This window comes from Stereum hirsutum (genome assembly GCF_000264905.1).
Source record: "Stereum hirsutum FP-91666 SS1 unplaced genomic scaffold STEHIscaffold_1, whole genome shotgun sequence".
Classification (NCBI taxonomy): domain Eukaryota; kingdom Fungi; phylum Basidiomycota; class Agaricomycetes; order Russulales; family Stereaceae; genus Stereum; species Stereum hirsutum.
The window spans coordinates 387,175-403,762 of NW_006763131.1; the positions used below are offsets into that span (position 1 = coordinate 387,175).

Consider the following 16,588-nt stretch of genomic DNA (forward strand, 5'->3'; position numbering starts at 1 on the left):
TCTTTCTTCGATACGCAAGACATCAATTGATATAGTTAACTGACAATGACTCTGTGGACTCATTAGAATCGTCACTAGTATAAACCGGCTCAACGCTCGAGACGTTCGCTTCGCCCACCACACATCTGCTTCCTCCTGCTCATATATTGTAGCTGCCTCACTATGCCAGAACGTGTCAGCACAAAATTCACGGTTTCGGAAGAAGAATACGACAGCTTACGAAGTTCTGGCAACGAAATTCAAGATCTCCTCGACTTCCACATGGATAGACTCAGTCTTCAGGCTGAACCTGAAAGCATGAAATCTCAACGCACTTCCATACATAGCCTCCCCGTTGAGCTTCTCTGTCGAGTATTCGTTCTCGTCGTTGAGCCACACGACTCTATGGGTGACACTGCATTTGACACTCGTCCTGTCTGTCTCTCCCATGTATGCCGGCGATGGCGGGAGGTCGCTTTGGGCACGCCAATTTTGTGGCGAAGCATACATTTTTATCATTCCGATCTTTTTTCTCCTTCCAAATCACTGCCAGATTGTGTGACTGCTTTCCTTCAACGTAGGCAGAAGGTCACCCTCGATATCGTGCTCAGTAACGACGAGACCGACCCCTGGATCCCCGAGTCATATGATATTATCAGGACCACGGCATCATGCCTTGAATTAGGCCTTTATAATGGTCTATCGCTCCTCATCGATACTCATAACGTTCGGTGTATCTCGACCACCTGCTGTACCATGTTATTGGTGGACTTGTTCCTACAGCTCTTGTGCAAAAAAGACCGGTTCTCGTCTTTGGCGTCACTAGACCTGCGGCCCACATCCACATCATTCTATCGTTGGTTTTCCACGTCTATAACCAGATTTTTTGAGACATCGTCTCCTTTCGCCATGCCTTCCAACCCCCAATCACTTCCTTCGCTGCAGTACCTCTCACTACATGGGATACCCTTCGAATTCATCCCGGTCTGCGATTTTCCCTCCCTTCTGGAGTACTCGTTTGCTCGACCACTCAACATTGCAACCGAAGAACAGTATCAACGATCCTTCAAGATTTCTCACCTTGCTCAGCTCCTCGCATCCGCACCAAACCTAGAGAAACTTTCGTTCATCAACGCGGGTCCATACGTTGACGTCGAACTCGACTTCGATACGTCTATTCCCCCTTCCTTTTGGGATCATTCCTCCGCATGGTCACGACAAAGTCCCAGGAAGATCCCCCCTCTTGTCTTACGGAATCTGAAAGAATTCGTATGGATCGGTGTTGACTCACTTGGCCTGTATGCATTCCTCGCCTACTTTCCTTCCCCAAATCTCGAGCTCCTCGATGTGAAACTGTTCGCTCCAACTCAGAACTCTCTCTACTGGAGCGATTTTATCCTACACGATGTATACCAGGCGCCACCACACAGTATATCCCCCACCAAACTCGTTTCCCTCAACTGCTTGCACGTCCAGTCTTCCTCGGTCTCGGCTATGGAAATGATCGTCGGACTCCTCGACATTCCGTCCGTGGAGACCGTCTCCATAACGAACACCGAAATAAAACTTCTCCCGTCAGGCTACTGCATCCTCCCGGATCTACAAAGATCCGACAACATCTTCTTCGACCCGCGTCTCCTCCACCTCACTTCGCTCGCGCTCTCCGCATTCACTTTCACCTCAGAACACATCGCGTCGATGCTCTGTTATTTACGCACCCTTCGGGTATTGCAATGTGACATGATGGACGGGATGGACATCCTTCTGGAAAAGCTGGCCGAAACGTGTGTTCTGCCGAACCGGGAGTTTCTGTCGATGAGATATTGTCCGAGGTTGGAGGAGTTGAGGCTTTGGGAATGTGGTCGTGGGCTGAGGTTTGAACGGCTGGAGGAAGTGGTCAGTTTGAGGAGCGGGTTGTTGAAGGAGGAGATGCGGATCCAGAAATCGACTAGGCAATTGATGTCCGGTAATACGGGAGCCTCAGCGAGTGAGACGAGGAAGATCAAGCCGTTGAAGCGAAGGGCTATGATGTCCGTAGGTGGAAGTGCCAGCAGTAGTACGGGAGTGACAACGCCGCAGTCACGAAGAGTTGTAGCCTTGATGGAGGCTCAAGAGGCAGCGAAGATCAAACGGGTCAGCATTGTAAATTGTGACTCGGTGTGGGAGGAAGAGGCGAGGTCGTTGGAAAAGTGGGGTGTCGAGGTAGATTGGTCGGCATGATAGTTCGTATCAGATAACGAGTTCGCTAGACTGCATGTATATAGAAATAAACAGGTTTCCGTTTGAATCATAAAGGCAAACGCCAATAAATTTGTCTATTCTAAACGGTACCGAAAGCAAGGAAGAGCCAAAAAAAAATACTCCTCACTATCGAGAAGCGACCGTACTAAGCCCCCCCACATCTGAATCCAGCCTAAACCCCGTCACATCCAACCTGCAGAATCTGCTATCCTATGTGAAGCCATCCAATCTACTCGACTTGCAAATCGCCTTGGAGCAGCGTGGCGGTCGACCGTTCGATAGCGGGGTGGCGCGAGCGGGAATAAACCGCGTTTCAAGCTCCGCCAAAACTTTATGCCCAGCGTGTCAACGTGTCCAGTTGGCCGAGGCGCCTTCCACACTGTCTTATTGAACTCTCACTTATATTCCTGGTAAAGCTTGAAACTTTGCTGCCAGTGGAAGAACTGATCTGGTGACCCTGCAACAACTCTACCGAGCTGCCGCGATTATGCTGATGTTCTTGCTTCTGTGTTCAAGCTGGACGTTACTCTCAACACAGAGTAGCTCAAACCATGCAACATCTCACTCTTCCGCAACTTCTCGGACTTGGTATATTTGCCTCGTATTTTGGACTTATATTGGCTCTACTGGTTGTTATATTTCGGAGCCTACCACCTCTTCACAACCCAAACGTATCCAAAGGTCGCGTTTACTCTTTTATAGCTCTTACACTTATATCATTCGCACACACATGGTTCTGTGAGTCTGCTTCTCGAATCTCCACTACAATAATGCTGATTTATACAAGATATGTTTTCATTCATGCACGTAAGTTCTTGTCTTTCAAAGTTAATGTACGTCTTCTGAGGGATCACTTCGCACAGTGGAGTTTCGTCGATTACGAGAAATCCCATGTCGTACATTATGAACAGACCCAAATGGAGCGCGTGGCCAACTGGCTCTCTGGAACAGCTCTATTCGAGCAGGCGTGGAAGATTGTATGCTCTCATCCGCAAAACTGGTGGTGGAGCGAACAACTATGCCTGTTTACGGTCGGTGCATGGACTGTTTTCCTGCTTAGCGAAGGTAAAGTGCCTTGATCTTGCGTTTCATCTCGTTCCAAGCCAAGTTTAATGGTGCACGTTTTTAGCACGTCAGCGCTCCATAAAGCATGTCTGGGCATATATGCTTCTTGGACAGGTTGTCGCGATATCCGTCGCGTCGAACCTGTTTTACCTCGCGGCGCTCCTTTCTCCATTACCAAGCTCCAAGCATGGCGCGCCACAATTGGTCCCGATAGTGTTGTGGCTCAGCATCGTCCTTTCCTTGGGGACGGTCTTCCTCATTCCACATTCTCTCGAGCACGACTACTTTCTTTCGAACCTTCTCGCCATGCATATCCTCCTCGTCATCCCACTGGCCGCACCACGCTCTCTTCTCTCCTCTAAATTCATGCAGATTCGGCTGCGGACTTTATTCGCCATTCTTGCCGTGGCCACCCTCATCCCACGCTCTCGGACGATATCCCTAATGCTCGAATCCATACCCGTCGAGGCCGAACCCCGTTATGAGGCTATAGCAAGAGGTCTATGGCAGACTCTACACTCTCATCCGGCACAGTCCTCGATCGGCTGGGATGTCGTATGGACGACGGTTTCTTTTTTAGCGTGGATATCAACTACGCCGTCCGCCACAGTAATGTTGTTACCCCTTTCTTTGGGCAGTGTGGCATTTTCTGTTGGCCTTATGGCACCAGTTGCCCTCTGGGTAGCAAGCTCTTTGTAGGAATAATGGGGTGCGTCCTTGTTCCTCAAAACGGTTTCTCATCCGTATATCTCACTATCATTCTGAAGATCATTGCAGCATTCCTATAATGTCGTTGTCATCGCTTAATGTCTCTTGTCGTACATGCCTCTCAAATATTCATGTTCTAAATCTCGTGCCCCACGCGATTGAATATTTGAATGCTCTCGATGATGGACCACGGAATCTATGATCTGACGCACTTCTTTCGGTGTTTTTTTCTTGTTGATGATGCATCGCCACTAATCTGGCATTGTGCTCTTGAGCTCCGGGGCGATCTCGGCGACTGATGGCGAGTAAATCGACGATTATTGCTCGCTTTGACTGGTTTCACCTCGCGAAACAACTCCGGAGAACAAGGGGCCTTTTCGTTCACGCGGAAGAGTGGAATCGGGAAAGCCAAGATCGCTCGAGTCAATTACCGCTTGCCACATCGTCATCCTGCATCTCATCTCGAGCACGTGTGCTTTACGGAGTGCTTGCACGACCAAGATCGTTGCCCAACAGGATGGCGTGGTTCCTAGGTTTTGCTTCCAGCGATGGACCGACAGTACTATTGCCGCATACAGAGCCGCATGCCGTAGGAAAGATAATGCCAAATTCATGCCACATGCACAGACCGCCGGGCTTGAAGCTTGAACGTTTGAACACCAGTCCTTCTAATTTCATGGTCCCGACCATATCGCGAAGGCACCGTCCACTCACTCGGTATGCATACCACGATGACTGCCTAACCGAACTGCTCGCCCACAATCACTCCTCCACTGCTTCGATCATGTTTTTTCCAACTCTCCGTCCAAGTCCAACGCCTAGATCGGTAGAGGAGCAAAACCCGGGCCGGCTTTTTTCTTCACGATCTAGGAGGTCTGTTTGCCAAGTTCTAGATGCAAACCGTCCTACGGCCTCCGGTCGAGCATTTTCACTCTCATTATTGCGTCTTTGAGTGTGATTATTGATTACCGGCGTTTAAAACTTACAGCGCATTTTCCCTCTTGGCAAATGTTTTGTCTGTTTTATGCCGGTTTTCACGCTATTCCGAGTCACAAATATTCCTAGGTGCCTTGATAAGCATGTCGGGCTCCATACAGGCCTGTGACACAGGAGTTCGCCCCTCGCATCGGCGTGGTCAGCGCTCATCGCTCAATGCCGGTGAACCGAACTCTAGGTCGTGGCCTAGATGTTTGAATTTACCGAACGGAGCGGAGGTGGTGCCGCTGCTTTCACTGTCAGCTCTCTATCTACCATGAATGAATGGTTCCGGTGAAACAAGAAAGTTACGGTCGGTACTCGAATGAGAGTCTCCGAACGCTTACGCATGTGACCGTCAAAGTTGGACGTTGAACTGACGAGGCGAGTTTTCACGTTTTGGAGAGGCCGCTCCAGCCGCTAGTCCAGCAAAGAGATGTTCGTGTCCCATTTTTTGGTGGAACAGTAGTATATATATATATATCAGTAGATAGATACTTCTGAGAGAGGTAGAGGCGTGCGATACGATAACGGGGCAAGAGAAATGAGGCACGATAGATGATGAATATAGCGAGAGATCCAAATCATGGAAGCACTGAGTTACTGGAGGAATAAGACGAAGATGGATATGGGATAAACATAGATGATATAGAAGGTGCAGGGCCGCGGAGCAGATCTGAAATCAGAAAGTGTAAGTATAAAATGGAAACGGAGATGGGTGCATGTGCATCTGGGGAAGGAACGGGATAATTTATAGCGAAGAACACTGTCAAGTTAGTCTTTGGAAGAAAAGCGAGAAGAAAGAAGCCGAGGGAGAGCAGGGAGCTGCTGCATGCGTAGACGTTTTGAAGTGGAAATGAAGGATAATGACGAAGATGAAGAAATGAGAAGATGAAAAAAAAAACGATGATCAATGGCTCATTTCACCAGACTTCGGGCTATCTCCGTCCATACGATGGTCACCCCCCACATAATACCCCATATGAAGTGCCTCAAGGCGGAGTCCACCATCAAAATCACCGTCGAACTCTTGACCGTTTCCGTAAGATTGGCAGGTTAACATCGCGATGTCGTGGTCAGATGAGGCGGAGTTGGGAGGAAATTGGTCCAGGAGGCTATGGGGCGTAATGGGGGAGGGGTCGGAGGGAATGGAGCCGCTCGTAGAGCTGGAGCGGGCATGGGAGGTAGAGACGGCATCGTAGTGATGATGTTGCATCGGATTCGAGTCGTGTGGGAAGCGGTACGAGTCCGCGGAGAAACTGTAACGAGAGGAAGCTACAGTATGAGTGAAGAACGAGGGATGAATAAAAAAGATGAAGAATAGGACAAGACTGACGGTTGGTGAAGATACATGTCGTCGATAGGCTCCCCCGTGAACGTCCAACCATGCGCATTCGGCAGCATGGGAAGGGGTAGGTGCATGTGAGACACCTCCGAGGCTGCCCGTGCCCGCCCGACCTCATGATGACGCTCCAGGTTACTAAAAGAGACGTTCGGCTGAGACGTCCTACGACTCCCGTAAATCTCAGCAGCAGCCGTAGAGCTACCGAGATGCCCGCCATAATATTCGTCCTGACGATAGTTCCAGAGAGCTTGTAGTTGCGGCTGAGGGTGAGGTTGATGCTGAGGCTGGTAATGAACCTGAGAGGCGGAGTTATTGGCGTCGAGGACGGTAACGGTGTTCTTCGTTGTGTCCACCGTCGTTTGGAGCGGGTTGAAGTTGACGTTGGAAAAGTCAAGCGGGGGAGGTCGAGGTCGTCCACGTAGACCGGACGGGCGGGCTTCCAAGGAAGTTACTGACCTGATACGACCGCCGGACAAAGCCTCTGCAGCATGCTCGACGGGGCCCATAGCCTGCTAACCATGACGAATGTTAAGTCGCTGGGAAATAGGCAGGCAGAGGGATTACTCACGGTAACGACGTTAGAATCGACCGCCATCGAGTTAGACATCGGACTCGAAGTATGAGCCGTAGTTATTGAACTCTCCTTGGCCAGCGACGACCGGCGGAAGTGGCTGACATTCGGCTCGCGAGGATGCACAGGAAGCGCGGAGAGCGTCGCTGCACGTTTGCGGGAAGGCTGAGCTGGCGAGTTTTTGCGACGGAAAGAGGCGGCAGAGTCAAGCTTCTCGATGAAAGAGGACTTGGTGGCGGAGGTCGGCGAGCCGTTACTCACAGGACTGGCCGGAGCGGGTGGGGGTTTCGGTTTGTTGGGGCCACGCATCTTCCGTTCCGGGGCGTACTCGCAGATAAGTCCGCGAGAGAGGCAGCGTTTGCAATTGGGCTGTTCGCCAGAACACTGTTGAGGGAGTGGGATGAGACGGCGTCAGGATGGGATTAGAGTGGAGGTAGAGTGCGAGAGAACGTACCTTTGCCTTGCGAATTCGACATTTCTCGCACGCCTGAGCCGTACGCAGACGGGGGTGCTCTACCGTTCTCAAGAATATACCAGTCTCAGGATCCAACGACCCAGAAACACCCGCACTAGCTACGCCACCGAAGGCGTTTGCGGCAGGAATGTTGGTGGTACGAGGCAAGATTTTGTTGCCGATCGAAAGATGTTGTATATCGAGTGGAGACTGGAGAAGGGCAGGAAGCGTACCGCCGGTAGGGAAGTGAGCTTGCGCTTGCTCCTGGGCGAGGACGAGCGCCTGATGATGCTGACTGTCATAGAAGTTTCCGTGTAAGAGAGCGAGACTCGTGGGCGAGGTAGACGGTTGGAGTTGTCCGTAGCTATGGTGAGCGGCGAGGGCGTTCATCGCCCAGAAGGAGTTGTGGGCGTGGATGTGCGAGGGATGTTGCAGATGGGAATGATCTGACTGCATGGTAGGGCTCGAGTGTGGGTACGCCTGCTGGGGTAGTAGTCGCCCGTGCGAGGAGCGGTCTGAGGTAGTGAGTTGGAAGTGAGAGTAGACGTCGCCGTGGCCTTGCGAGTGGTTGAGAACAGAAGGCGACGAAGGATAAGATACGTCGTTGAAGGTAGTGGATATGGATGAAAGGGGCGGCATGACTGAGACGGGTCGTGGAGAGGATGGATCGGTTTCGGAGTAGATGAATCAACCGCTGAAAGCCCCAAATAACGGCCTTCTCAGTCGGGCGATATATATGAGGCGTAGCTGTCACTGGACCCGTAGACCAAGTTCGATCGAGAGGACTGCCGGCTTCCTTGGGAGTACCTGATGATGATGCGTACGCTCGGACGAGCGATTGAAATATTGAGGCTTTTGTCGGAGATTAGTCTGTGACGGTCTGGAAGACGATGGTCGGGGCGAGATTGTAGTGCGCTGAAAGTGTCAAGAAGAGAGAGAGAGACAGCTTGAAGCTGGTGATGATTAGCTGTCCGACTTGAGCACGATCGATGTTCGTTTGTCACTGTGTGTACACGATCTCGCGCGAACTATCCATAGGCTTGGCTCAGCTCCAGAACAATGGGAGACGATGATCGGCTATGACCAAGGATAAACGCCATTTGCCTCCGTCAACTCCGAATCAACCGAGTATACGATCGACCAAACAACGATCCACAACCCGTATGTCAACGCGCTCCTCAAGTGCGCTGAATATTTTAACGGTAACGCTGCGGGTACGGCGGTTTCAAAATGCGAAGCCGGGTATGCTCCACAGTCAGGATTATGTGGCACTTTGCAGCCGCACGATGGCAAGGAACGATCGCCGAAGCGCACGGACGTGCGTCGCTTTTCATTATGGTTGCCCAATTCTAGCCACAACGGACCACCTCGCCCACACAACGTTCAACCATAGAGCTTCCGTGTGCTCCCGGGAACTTTCGTCTCCCATGGGAGTATCACGAGATTTCACCAGCGAAGCGAAGAATCCCCTTTCTCACAATGAGGGTCCCACGAGAGGAGGTTGTGTCCCATTCCTGGGGGCGTCGTTGGCAGGCGTGGTAATTCAGAAACAATATACAGCCGTAAAAGATAGCCTGCGATTGGTTTGTCATAATAATCATCCTGAATGAACGCGGAAAATACGGAACGATCGTCAGAGAGCACGTACATATAGGGATATACAATTAGGAGTACCCGACCCACAACACAGCCTCCTCTGTAACTCCAGCCTGGACCGTCGATTGCGTCCATTTCCAACCAAAAAACAAACCGATAATGTTACACAAATAAGGCTACATCGAGCGATTGCCACCGGGGCACGGACCATAAGATAGCGTCGCGAATAAATAATAATGCAAAGAGCGTGAATGATAAGGATTCGTGGGTTTGTCGACGTAGCCGTGCATGGTGTCGTATCGCAAACGTAGTACGGTAGACGAAGGTGGGTGGAGAGGATGTGGGCGAAGGCGTAATCATGAATGGCGAATCCAAGAGCGCAAGATCTTGCTCCAGTGGCTCCTGTGTTTCGCGGCGCCCCGCTTGGCCAAGGTAGCGGTGTCCCGTTTCTTGAGATTGCACTTGGCCACATTGGAGGAGGTCGAGGATGTCCCAGATGATCCGGAGTCCGAGCCCGAACCTGTACTTGAACTTGAGCCAGAACTAGTTGTGGCTGCTGACGATGCTGTGCTCTTCGTCGCAGTAGCAGTAGAGGTCGTTGAGCCAGACGCACCGGTGGCTGACGAACCAATCGCGGAGCCGGTCGCTGTTACCGTCTGGCCGTTCTCGAGTATACCGGACGGAGCTTGTCCACCTTCCTCTGTGGATTGATCTGCTGTAGCGGCGAGGTTCGAAATATCAGGACCAGGGAAAATGTAGATCTGGTTCCCGTTGAAGATCTAAACAATACTCTGTGAGCTTAAGCATGAAAACCTCTTATAAAGTACAAGGACGAACCGTAGGATCGTAGATACCGGGGTCGTCATCGTTGTACGCTCCAGGAAAGGCGACGGTGCTGTCTGGGGTACCAGTCCCCGAACCGCCGATGCGAACTTGCGTGCAAGAGGGGTAGAATTCGGCACCGCCCTCTGAATCGGCAAGGTGAAGAGCGATGATCTCGTGACGGATGAGGTAGTCGCCTGGCGCGAGATTGTCGGGGAGTGACACTGAGAAGGACTTCCCTTGCACTGTCGGAGTGAACAAGTCGAGAATAATTAGAATGGAGAGGAAGACAATGGCACAACGTCGGTTCTAAACGTACTAATCTCTGCCTGATACCAGGTCGAATCGTCCGACTTGAGGCCAACCTGATCGATTTTGAACCAGGCAGCGTTGGTGGAGTTGTACTGGTCGCAAGTCGTATCCTCGCACATAGCCATATAGGTCATCAACGGGCCAACTTCGTGAGGCCACTTTACCATGGAGGGAAAGGATATACAAAGATCAGAATCACAGTCGAGGGAATAGAAGATGTCACGACGTACGTTGTCCGGCCCATCAGTCCACTGGAACACCACGGTGCTTCCAGAATTGGCGTCTGCGACTTCGCTCGCCAGCTGAGCATCAAGACCACAATTCAGATCTGGATTGCTTGCTCCCTTGACGGGACCGTTCGAGCTGATCTGGCGTATAGGGCTGGCATTAGCAGTTTCCCCCGGAGCATTTCCGTTATAGACCGTCCCATCGATGGTGACTTGTCCAACATATCCATGGGCCAAAACATGAGAGAAAGAAGCGAAGAAAGATGAGACAGTGAAGGCCAAGCAGGGCAGCTGCGTTCGCGAACGCATGAGAGGAAACATGTCGAGATACGGTGTCTGGCTTCAATCGTTGCAGACGTCGCGGTTTGATAGATAGGCCTTGCGAAGGTCGTGAGCGTCGGGGGAGGCAAAAGCAGGCGAGGCCCTCCATTTTTGTATGATCAGATGAACAAAAACGCGGTGGACAGGTCGCATTGTTCTGAAATTGGCGCCTCGAGGCAAAAGCTCGTGTGAAGAGGCACTGCCACATCTGAGCTTGTCCCCTCCCCTTTTTGTACGCTTAACTGAACAATTCATGGATTATACAGTGATTCGTCGTTAGGAAAGCGACAGACGGGTCCAAAGATTGTCCAAAGCGAAGAACAGAGACATGAACAGAGGACAGCGAACAGCAGTGAACTTGACTGGACAGAAGAAAAACCTCGTTTGGATTTGGTAGAATTTGTTGGTTGAATTTCACACGATCCCGGATTTTGCCGAATCGGGGAAAATATGCCGGAAAAGCGTCCCAGCGCCGCTTGCACGCAACCACGAACAGGCCCACGCCCGTCGAGCACAGTGTGTCGCGCACTTGCTACTGTATCACCTCGACTTGTAGAACGGAGTGTCATAGAAAACAGAGACAAGCTTTTCCGACCGCTTACCTTCGGCAAATTCGACTTATGATCTCTGAACGATGCTACACGCATCATAGCCCAGCACCTCAGCCTTACTTGTTCGTTTCCCTTGCTAATCGAATTTTCTGGATATGGTTGGGCTGTCACTCCTACGAATTCATGCTGGCGCATGATACATATGAGACTAGCTTTCCGGTATACTCTGAACAGACGTTCGTGGCCATGGCTTTAGTCTGTTCAAGTCTAGCGACCTCTTCTCTACCTGCCATGAGTACCGTGACTGCATGAACGCTCTTTTAAACTTCCCTGGCTTCGTTGTCTTGGTCTTCTTTCACGCATCGATTTGGATAATGCTACTAACAGGCAGCCTGCGATCGTCCAACTCTATTAGACGGAGCTATTATGTGCTGCTTCTCGATGTACTTCATCGGAGATCTGCCCTGACTCTGTACTCGCTGCTCGGAACGGGAGAAGCTCAGGTTCGAGCGACTCTTGTATACGCACGTCGACTTGACTGTGCATCTCACCCATTATCCTCTAGTCTATTCGACAGCGACGCTGCAGGCAGCTATGTTTGGTGTTATATGTTACGCGCTGTTACTCCTCGCACATTACAACATCGTCACCTCAGCTCAGGCTGCTTTCGATCCCGGAGATGGTACACCATCCTGGAAGTATAATGTCTCGGCATGCCCTGGTATGTGACCTTCGTATTGCGCGCCCGAGAGCGAACAGTTAACACGAACACGCGTCTTTCCAGGGTACAATCTCAAGTCTCTCCAGAACACAAAACACGGGTTTACAGCGCATTTAAATCTGGCGGGCCGGCCGTGTAATGCCTTTTCCAGCGACATTATTAACCTGACCATTCAGGTCTCATACGAGACGCAATCTCGGTGCGTCCAATGTCTCCATTCCCCATCTCCATTTCTCTGAATCATAGTCCTCTGTCAAGACTGCACGTCAACATTTTCGATACTGCCAACCAGCAATTTACACTCCCGACAGCCTACTTTGAACCTAGGTCTACGCCACCAACCGACTCTTCGCCGTCATTCACGAGCTCTTCTAACCTCGTTTTCAACTACGAATCTACTCCCTTCGCCTTCTGGGTCACACGCCGCTCTGAACCCGACGCTGCTCCCCTTTTCGATACGCGGGTTTCATCATTGCCGCCGACGCCAATACCAGCTTTCTTCCAGCCGACTGAGTACAACCCAGGATCCAGCACCGGTTTTGACGGGTTTCCGCTTGTATTCGAAGAGCAGTACCTCCAGGTGACTGGGCAGGATCACTACAGCAATGTAGCGTACATGCTGATTACGCGTATGTTAGCTGACTTCTGCCCTTCCACTGGACGCGAACATCTACGGGCTCGGAGAAGTCGACGCAAGCAGCGGTTTCAGGAGGGATTTAAGCGTGAACGGGACTATTCAAACGATGTGGGCTCGCGACGATCCGAACTCTGTCAATCTGAATCTGTGAGTTTCCTCGACACCGATGGGTCACATGATCGCGTTTCTTTCTGAGCACCGTTTCGCTCTCCCACCAGTTATGGATCGCATCCGATCTACCTCGAACATCGGTTCAATGGAAAAACAAATACCTCTCGTTCCCATGGCGTGTTTTTGTCTAGGTATGCATGTCTGTATTACTACACTTGAGTTGCAGGCTGACATTCATCTGGACCGTGCGAACAGCGCCGCCGGAGCTGATATCATTCTCGCCACACCTCCGTCATCGGGGAAGTCGCTCATTCAGTATCGTATGTTAGGTGGTACCCTCGACTTTTATTTCTTTTCCGGTCCAGATCCCAAAAGCGTCATCGAGCAGTATGGAGAAGTCGTTGGCAAGCCTACTTGGCAGCCTCTGTGGGCATTTGGATTTCACCTGTGCCGGTGAGCGACTTATTTCGCCAGAGATTGTTCGGGGTTGGCTGATAGTACGGAAGGTGGGGCTATGAAAATATATGGCAGGTCGAGGAACAAGTTGAAAACATGCGCGCTAATGATATCCCTCTCGAAAGTACGTCCTTGAGAAATAAAAAATTCTCTCATGATCACTGTACTCATCAGGATGTTTAGCAATCTGGAACGATATCGACGTGTATCATTCATTGCGCGACTTTACTTCTGACCCTGTCAGCTATCCCAGTGACGTGATGAGAGAGTTCACTCGTAACATGGTCAGTGAGCTTCGATATCTGTCTACGGTATTCACTCCTAACATCCATATCAATTCAGAGCGCCCGAGGACAACATTGTACGCTACCTTCACATTTTCTCAATCCATCCATTGATAAAATGTACTAGATATCCCGATCGTGGATGCCGCCATTGCCCACATCGCCAACGACACCGACATCGTCAGTCTCCTTCCATCTCCAACCGACTCCTAACTAACGTCCTCTCTCGTAGTACGACCCCTTCTCCGCCGGGATCGAGAAGTGAGTGTACCTTGGCTTCTTTGGTTACACCCCTATTAATGTCCCGACTTTCATAGGGATGTCTTCATCAAGAATCCTGGTGGTTCTCTGTACATCGGTCAAGTGTGGCCCGGTTATACAGTAAGTATATACTTGTCTCATCCTTGGCCTCCACAAAATAAATTGAACCTCGAAAACATCCAGGTGTTTCCCGACTGGTTCGCTAGCAATGTGGAACAATATTGGACGGAAGCACTGGCGAATTGGTCTTTAAGTGGCGTAGAATTCTCGGGCCTATGGTTGGACATGAACGAAGCGAGTTCGTTCTGTCTAGGTTCATGGTCAGTATCATTCACCAATTGAGCTACAAACAGATCTTTCATGTTATGCCTTTGCATTCTAGCGGAAGTGGCGCCGACCTTTCCAATACCACTGCACCTTTTCCGTTCCCAGGAGATCCTGGGAACCCCGTACTTGACTACCCAGAAGGGTGCGTTCTTTCGTATTCGCCGGTCTGTTGTTACGCCCTTGGTGACCCTTGTGGTCCATCAGATACAACTCAACGTTATCCGGCCCAAGTGGCAACATCACCGTTAGCGGGACCAAAACCTATGGAGTTGGTGCTCCTGTCTACTCACCGGTGTACCAAAGTGGGATCCGTAAGCGTGGCGTCGGTGCAGGTGGAGAGACAAATATCGATCTTAATAACCCTCCTTACACGATTCACAACGGTACGCAGTTCATCAATTCGTCAATGACGACCATGGTTGAGTAGTGCGTACTCCATCCAGGATTTTTGGGTCTATCGAATCACACAATCGCCACCAATGCCACACATGCTGGAGGCTTCGTCGAACTAGATACCCACAACCTCTTTGGATATATGGAGGAGCGAGCGACACACCGTGCCCTGACACAGATTCGTCCTGGTGAAAGACCATTCCTAATCAGCCGCTCGACGTTCCCCAGCTCTGGGGCTTGGACTGGTCACTGGGTGTGTTCACGTTCTTTTCGCTCTTTATTATTCGAGATGGCGAGGCTGATATGAGCGGTGTGACGTTATAAATAGCTCGGCGACAATTATAGCAAGTGGGCGTACTTACAATATAGTATCGCTGGTATCCTCCAGTTCCAGCTTTACCAAATTCCTATGGTGAGTTCCTCAGCAATGGACCTCTTTGCAGTCTGCGTACGAATGACTTCTTTCTTAGGTTGGAGCCGATACCTGTGGCTTCGGTACGTGCTCTGCTTAGTTTGCACTCGCTCACAATCTCATGATGCTCCTCATATGACAGTCGGCAACACCAACGAGGAGTTGTGCAATCGCTGGATGCAAGCATCGGCATTTGTCCCCTTCTACCGTAACCACAACACGCGTGGCGCCATCTCTCAAGAGCCCTACCGATGGGACAGCGTTGCTGAGGCCAGTCGCACGGCCATCGCCATACGTTATGCCATGCTTCCGTACTGGGTCAGTTCACTTCTTTATTCTAGAAATGGTTCGGCTGAATGTGCTCATTGTGCTGATGTGATATGAAGTACACACTCTTCGCTAATGCGTCAATGTACGGAACGCCTCCCGTCCGTGCGCTCTTCTTCGAATTCCCAAACGAGCCTGAGCTATTCCCCGTCGACTTGCAATGGATGATTGGGAGTGATATCTTGGTGACACCAGTGACGAACCCAAATGTGACTTCCGTGGATGGTTCGTCCCACATATACCATACTCTCTTTCGAATATACACTGAAGGTCTATACAGGTGTCTTCCCAGGCCGTGGAGGTGTTGCTTGGCGCGACTGGTATACCCATGAAGTTCTTAACTCCACCCCAGGAGGCAACACAACCCTTTCCGCTCCTCTCAGCCACATCAATGTCCACATTCGCTCTGGAGCTGCCATCCTCCTCTTTTCTAAGCCAGGCTACACAACCACCGAAACCGCACAATCGCCCTACTCCCTCCTCGTCTCCCTGACCTCTGATGGGTACGCGTCTGGTAATGCATACATTGACGACGGGATCACATTGCCCACTGAGTCCGCACCCGTGGCCAATCGAACGGTCACTTTTTCGGTTGATGGAGGACGACTGGACGTGGCGAGCGTGGGAAATTGGGATGTGGCGCAGAGGTTGGATATTCTGACGGTCCTCGGTGTGCTGGATCCACCGACGGTGGTCAGTGTGGGTGGCACTAGGCTGACCAGCGGTTGGTCATATGAGAGTGTGGTGCAGAGATTGAACGTGACGGGGATGGGGGTGGATTTGAACCTCGGGAGTACGACGATTACATGGAGCTAATGAACGCGAGAAGGAGGCTCAGGGCGTCCGTTATGATACTCAAAACGCTTCAACCCGCGGTCTTTCTGGACTCCATTCGAGGCCCGGTTGTTGTATTTCGATTCGTAACAGTTAATTGCCCTCCCATTTATATCCTTCTCTTGCGTGATATTTTACACCATCGCCCGGTCACACTTCATTTAAACAGCGTCGTCGATGTATTTGTACTCCGACACAGGGGCCTGTTATATATCAACCTCCAAGTAAACACATACCTTGTCTCTAGCGCTGACTCCTTGCTCTTCCGCAGATCAAAGGCCTCCATCTCACTCTCCTCAAGTTCAGACCTACATTCAATTCGCAGTGCGTCTAGTCTCCACTTTCACTTGGACGTGCCCTGGATTCTTACGAGCAACCGTCGATATCAGTATATTAGGACGATCCTGATCCTGGTGACGATGTCACCGATGCAAACGGTGAGGGTGTCCTTCTGCCATTGCAACGAAGTTCGCCGTCGCATAGGGCGTTTTGCGTCCAGCATCATAAATTTGTGTCAATCAACTTCAAGCACCTTGAGGTAGGGAACCTCCGGGCACACATCGTACGATGTACGACGGTGCTCGTCATCGAGCCCGACGGCAGCGCCCAAGACCTTCAGCTGACCCTGAACAGTCCAAGGCGCCTCGGCGGCGCAGAA

The 16,588-nt window shown here is 51.0% G+C and overlaps 5 protein-coding genes across 5 annotated transcripts; 3 read left to right on the plus strand and 2 right to left on the minus strand.

Annotated features, from left to right (window-relative positions):
- Window positions 1–162: 162 nt before the first annotated feature.
- On the plus strand, window positions 163–2,199 carry STEHIDRAFT_106510 (uncharacterized protein; the record flags this gene model as incomplete). The annotated part of the gene is made up of 1 exon (XM_007298391.1): window positions 163–2,199. One exon carries the CDS (start codon window positions 163–165, stop codon window positions 2,197–2,199), a length of 2,037 nt encoding a protein of 678 aa, XP_007298453.1.
- Window positions 2,200–2,662: 463 nt separating this feature from the next.
- On the plus strand, window positions 2,663–3,984 carry STEHIDRAFT_88454 (uncharacterized protein; the record flags this gene model as incomplete). The annotated part of the gene is made up of 5 exons (XM_007298158.1): window positions 2,663–2,671; window positions 2,737–2,958; window positions 3,008–3,027; window positions 3,084–3,285; window positions 3,350–3,984. Exons 2-5 carry the CDS (start codon window positions 2,772–2,774, stop codon window positions 3,982–3,984), a joined length of 1,044 nt encoding a protein of 347 aa, XP_007298220.1. The 5' UTR covers window positions 2,663–2,671; window positions 2,737–2,771.
- Window positions 3,985–5,878: 1,894 nt separating this feature from the next.
- STEHIDRAFT_151165 (uncharacterized protein) lies at window positions 5,879–7,977 on the minus strand (the record flags this gene model as incomplete). The annotated part of the gene is made up of 4 exons (XM_007298392.1): window positions 5,879–6,227; window positions 6,305–6,825; window positions 6,882–7,268; window positions 7,339–7,977. 4 exons carry the CDS (start codon window positions 7,975–7,977, stop codon window positions 5,879–5,881), a joined length of 1,896 nt encoding a protein of 631 aa, XP_007298454.1.
- Window positions 7,978–9,290: 1,313 nt separating this feature from the next.
- Window positions 9,291–10,604, minus strand: STEHIDRAFT_47129 (uncharacterized protein; the record flags this gene model as incomplete). Its single annotated transcript, XM_007297978.1, has 5 exons — window positions 9,291–9,499; window positions 9,563–9,713; window positions 9,772–10,001; window positions 10,076–10,226; window positions 10,299–10,604. The coding sequence occupies 5 exons, from the start codon at window positions 10,602–10,604 to the stop codon at window positions 9,291–9,293; spliced, it is 1,047 nt and encodes a 348-aa protein (XP_007298040.1).
- A 1,056-nt stretch (window positions 10,605–11,660) lies between these two features.
- STEHIDRAFT_116940 (uncharacterized protein) lies at window positions 11,661–16,140 on the plus strand. The gene is made up of 21 exons (XM_007298393.1): window positions 11,661–11,888; window positions 11,952–12,087; window positions 12,147–12,468; window positions 12,527–12,672; window positions 12,744–12,827; window positions 12,892–13,089; window positions 13,143–13,216; window positions 13,276–13,376; window positions 13,435–13,453; window positions 13,504–13,556; window positions 13,609–13,637; window positions 13,694–13,757; window positions 13,821–13,957; window positions 14,020–14,106; window positions 14,169–14,347; window positions 14,408–14,610; window positions 14,686–14,769; window positions 14,828–14,852; window positions 14,912–15,087; window positions 15,156–15,321; window positions 15,377–16,140. The coding sequence occupies exons 1-21, from the start codon at window positions 11,762–11,764 to the stop codon at window positions 15,910–15,912; spliced, it is 2,946 nt and encodes a 981-aa protein (XP_007298455.1). The 5' UTR covers window positions 11,661–11,761; the 3' UTR covers window positions 15,913–16,140.
- Window positions 16,141–16,588: the final 448 nt, after the last annotated feature.

Excerpts from the sequence above, each read along its gene's own strand:
- STEHIDRAFT_116940 (XM_007298393.1), top strand. The coding sequence starts at position 11,762 with ATGTTTGGTGTTATATGTTACGCGCTGTTACTCCTCGCACATTACAAC. Across the intron at positions 12,673-12,743 it reads AACTCTGTCAATCTGAATCT|TTATGGATCGCATCCGATCT; the intron begins GTGAGTTTCCTC and ends CTCTCCCACCAG. Across the intron at positions 15,088-15,155 it reads ATGCCATGCTTCCGTACTGG|TACACACTCTTCGCTAATGC; the intron begins GTCAGTTCACTT and ends TGTGATATGAAG.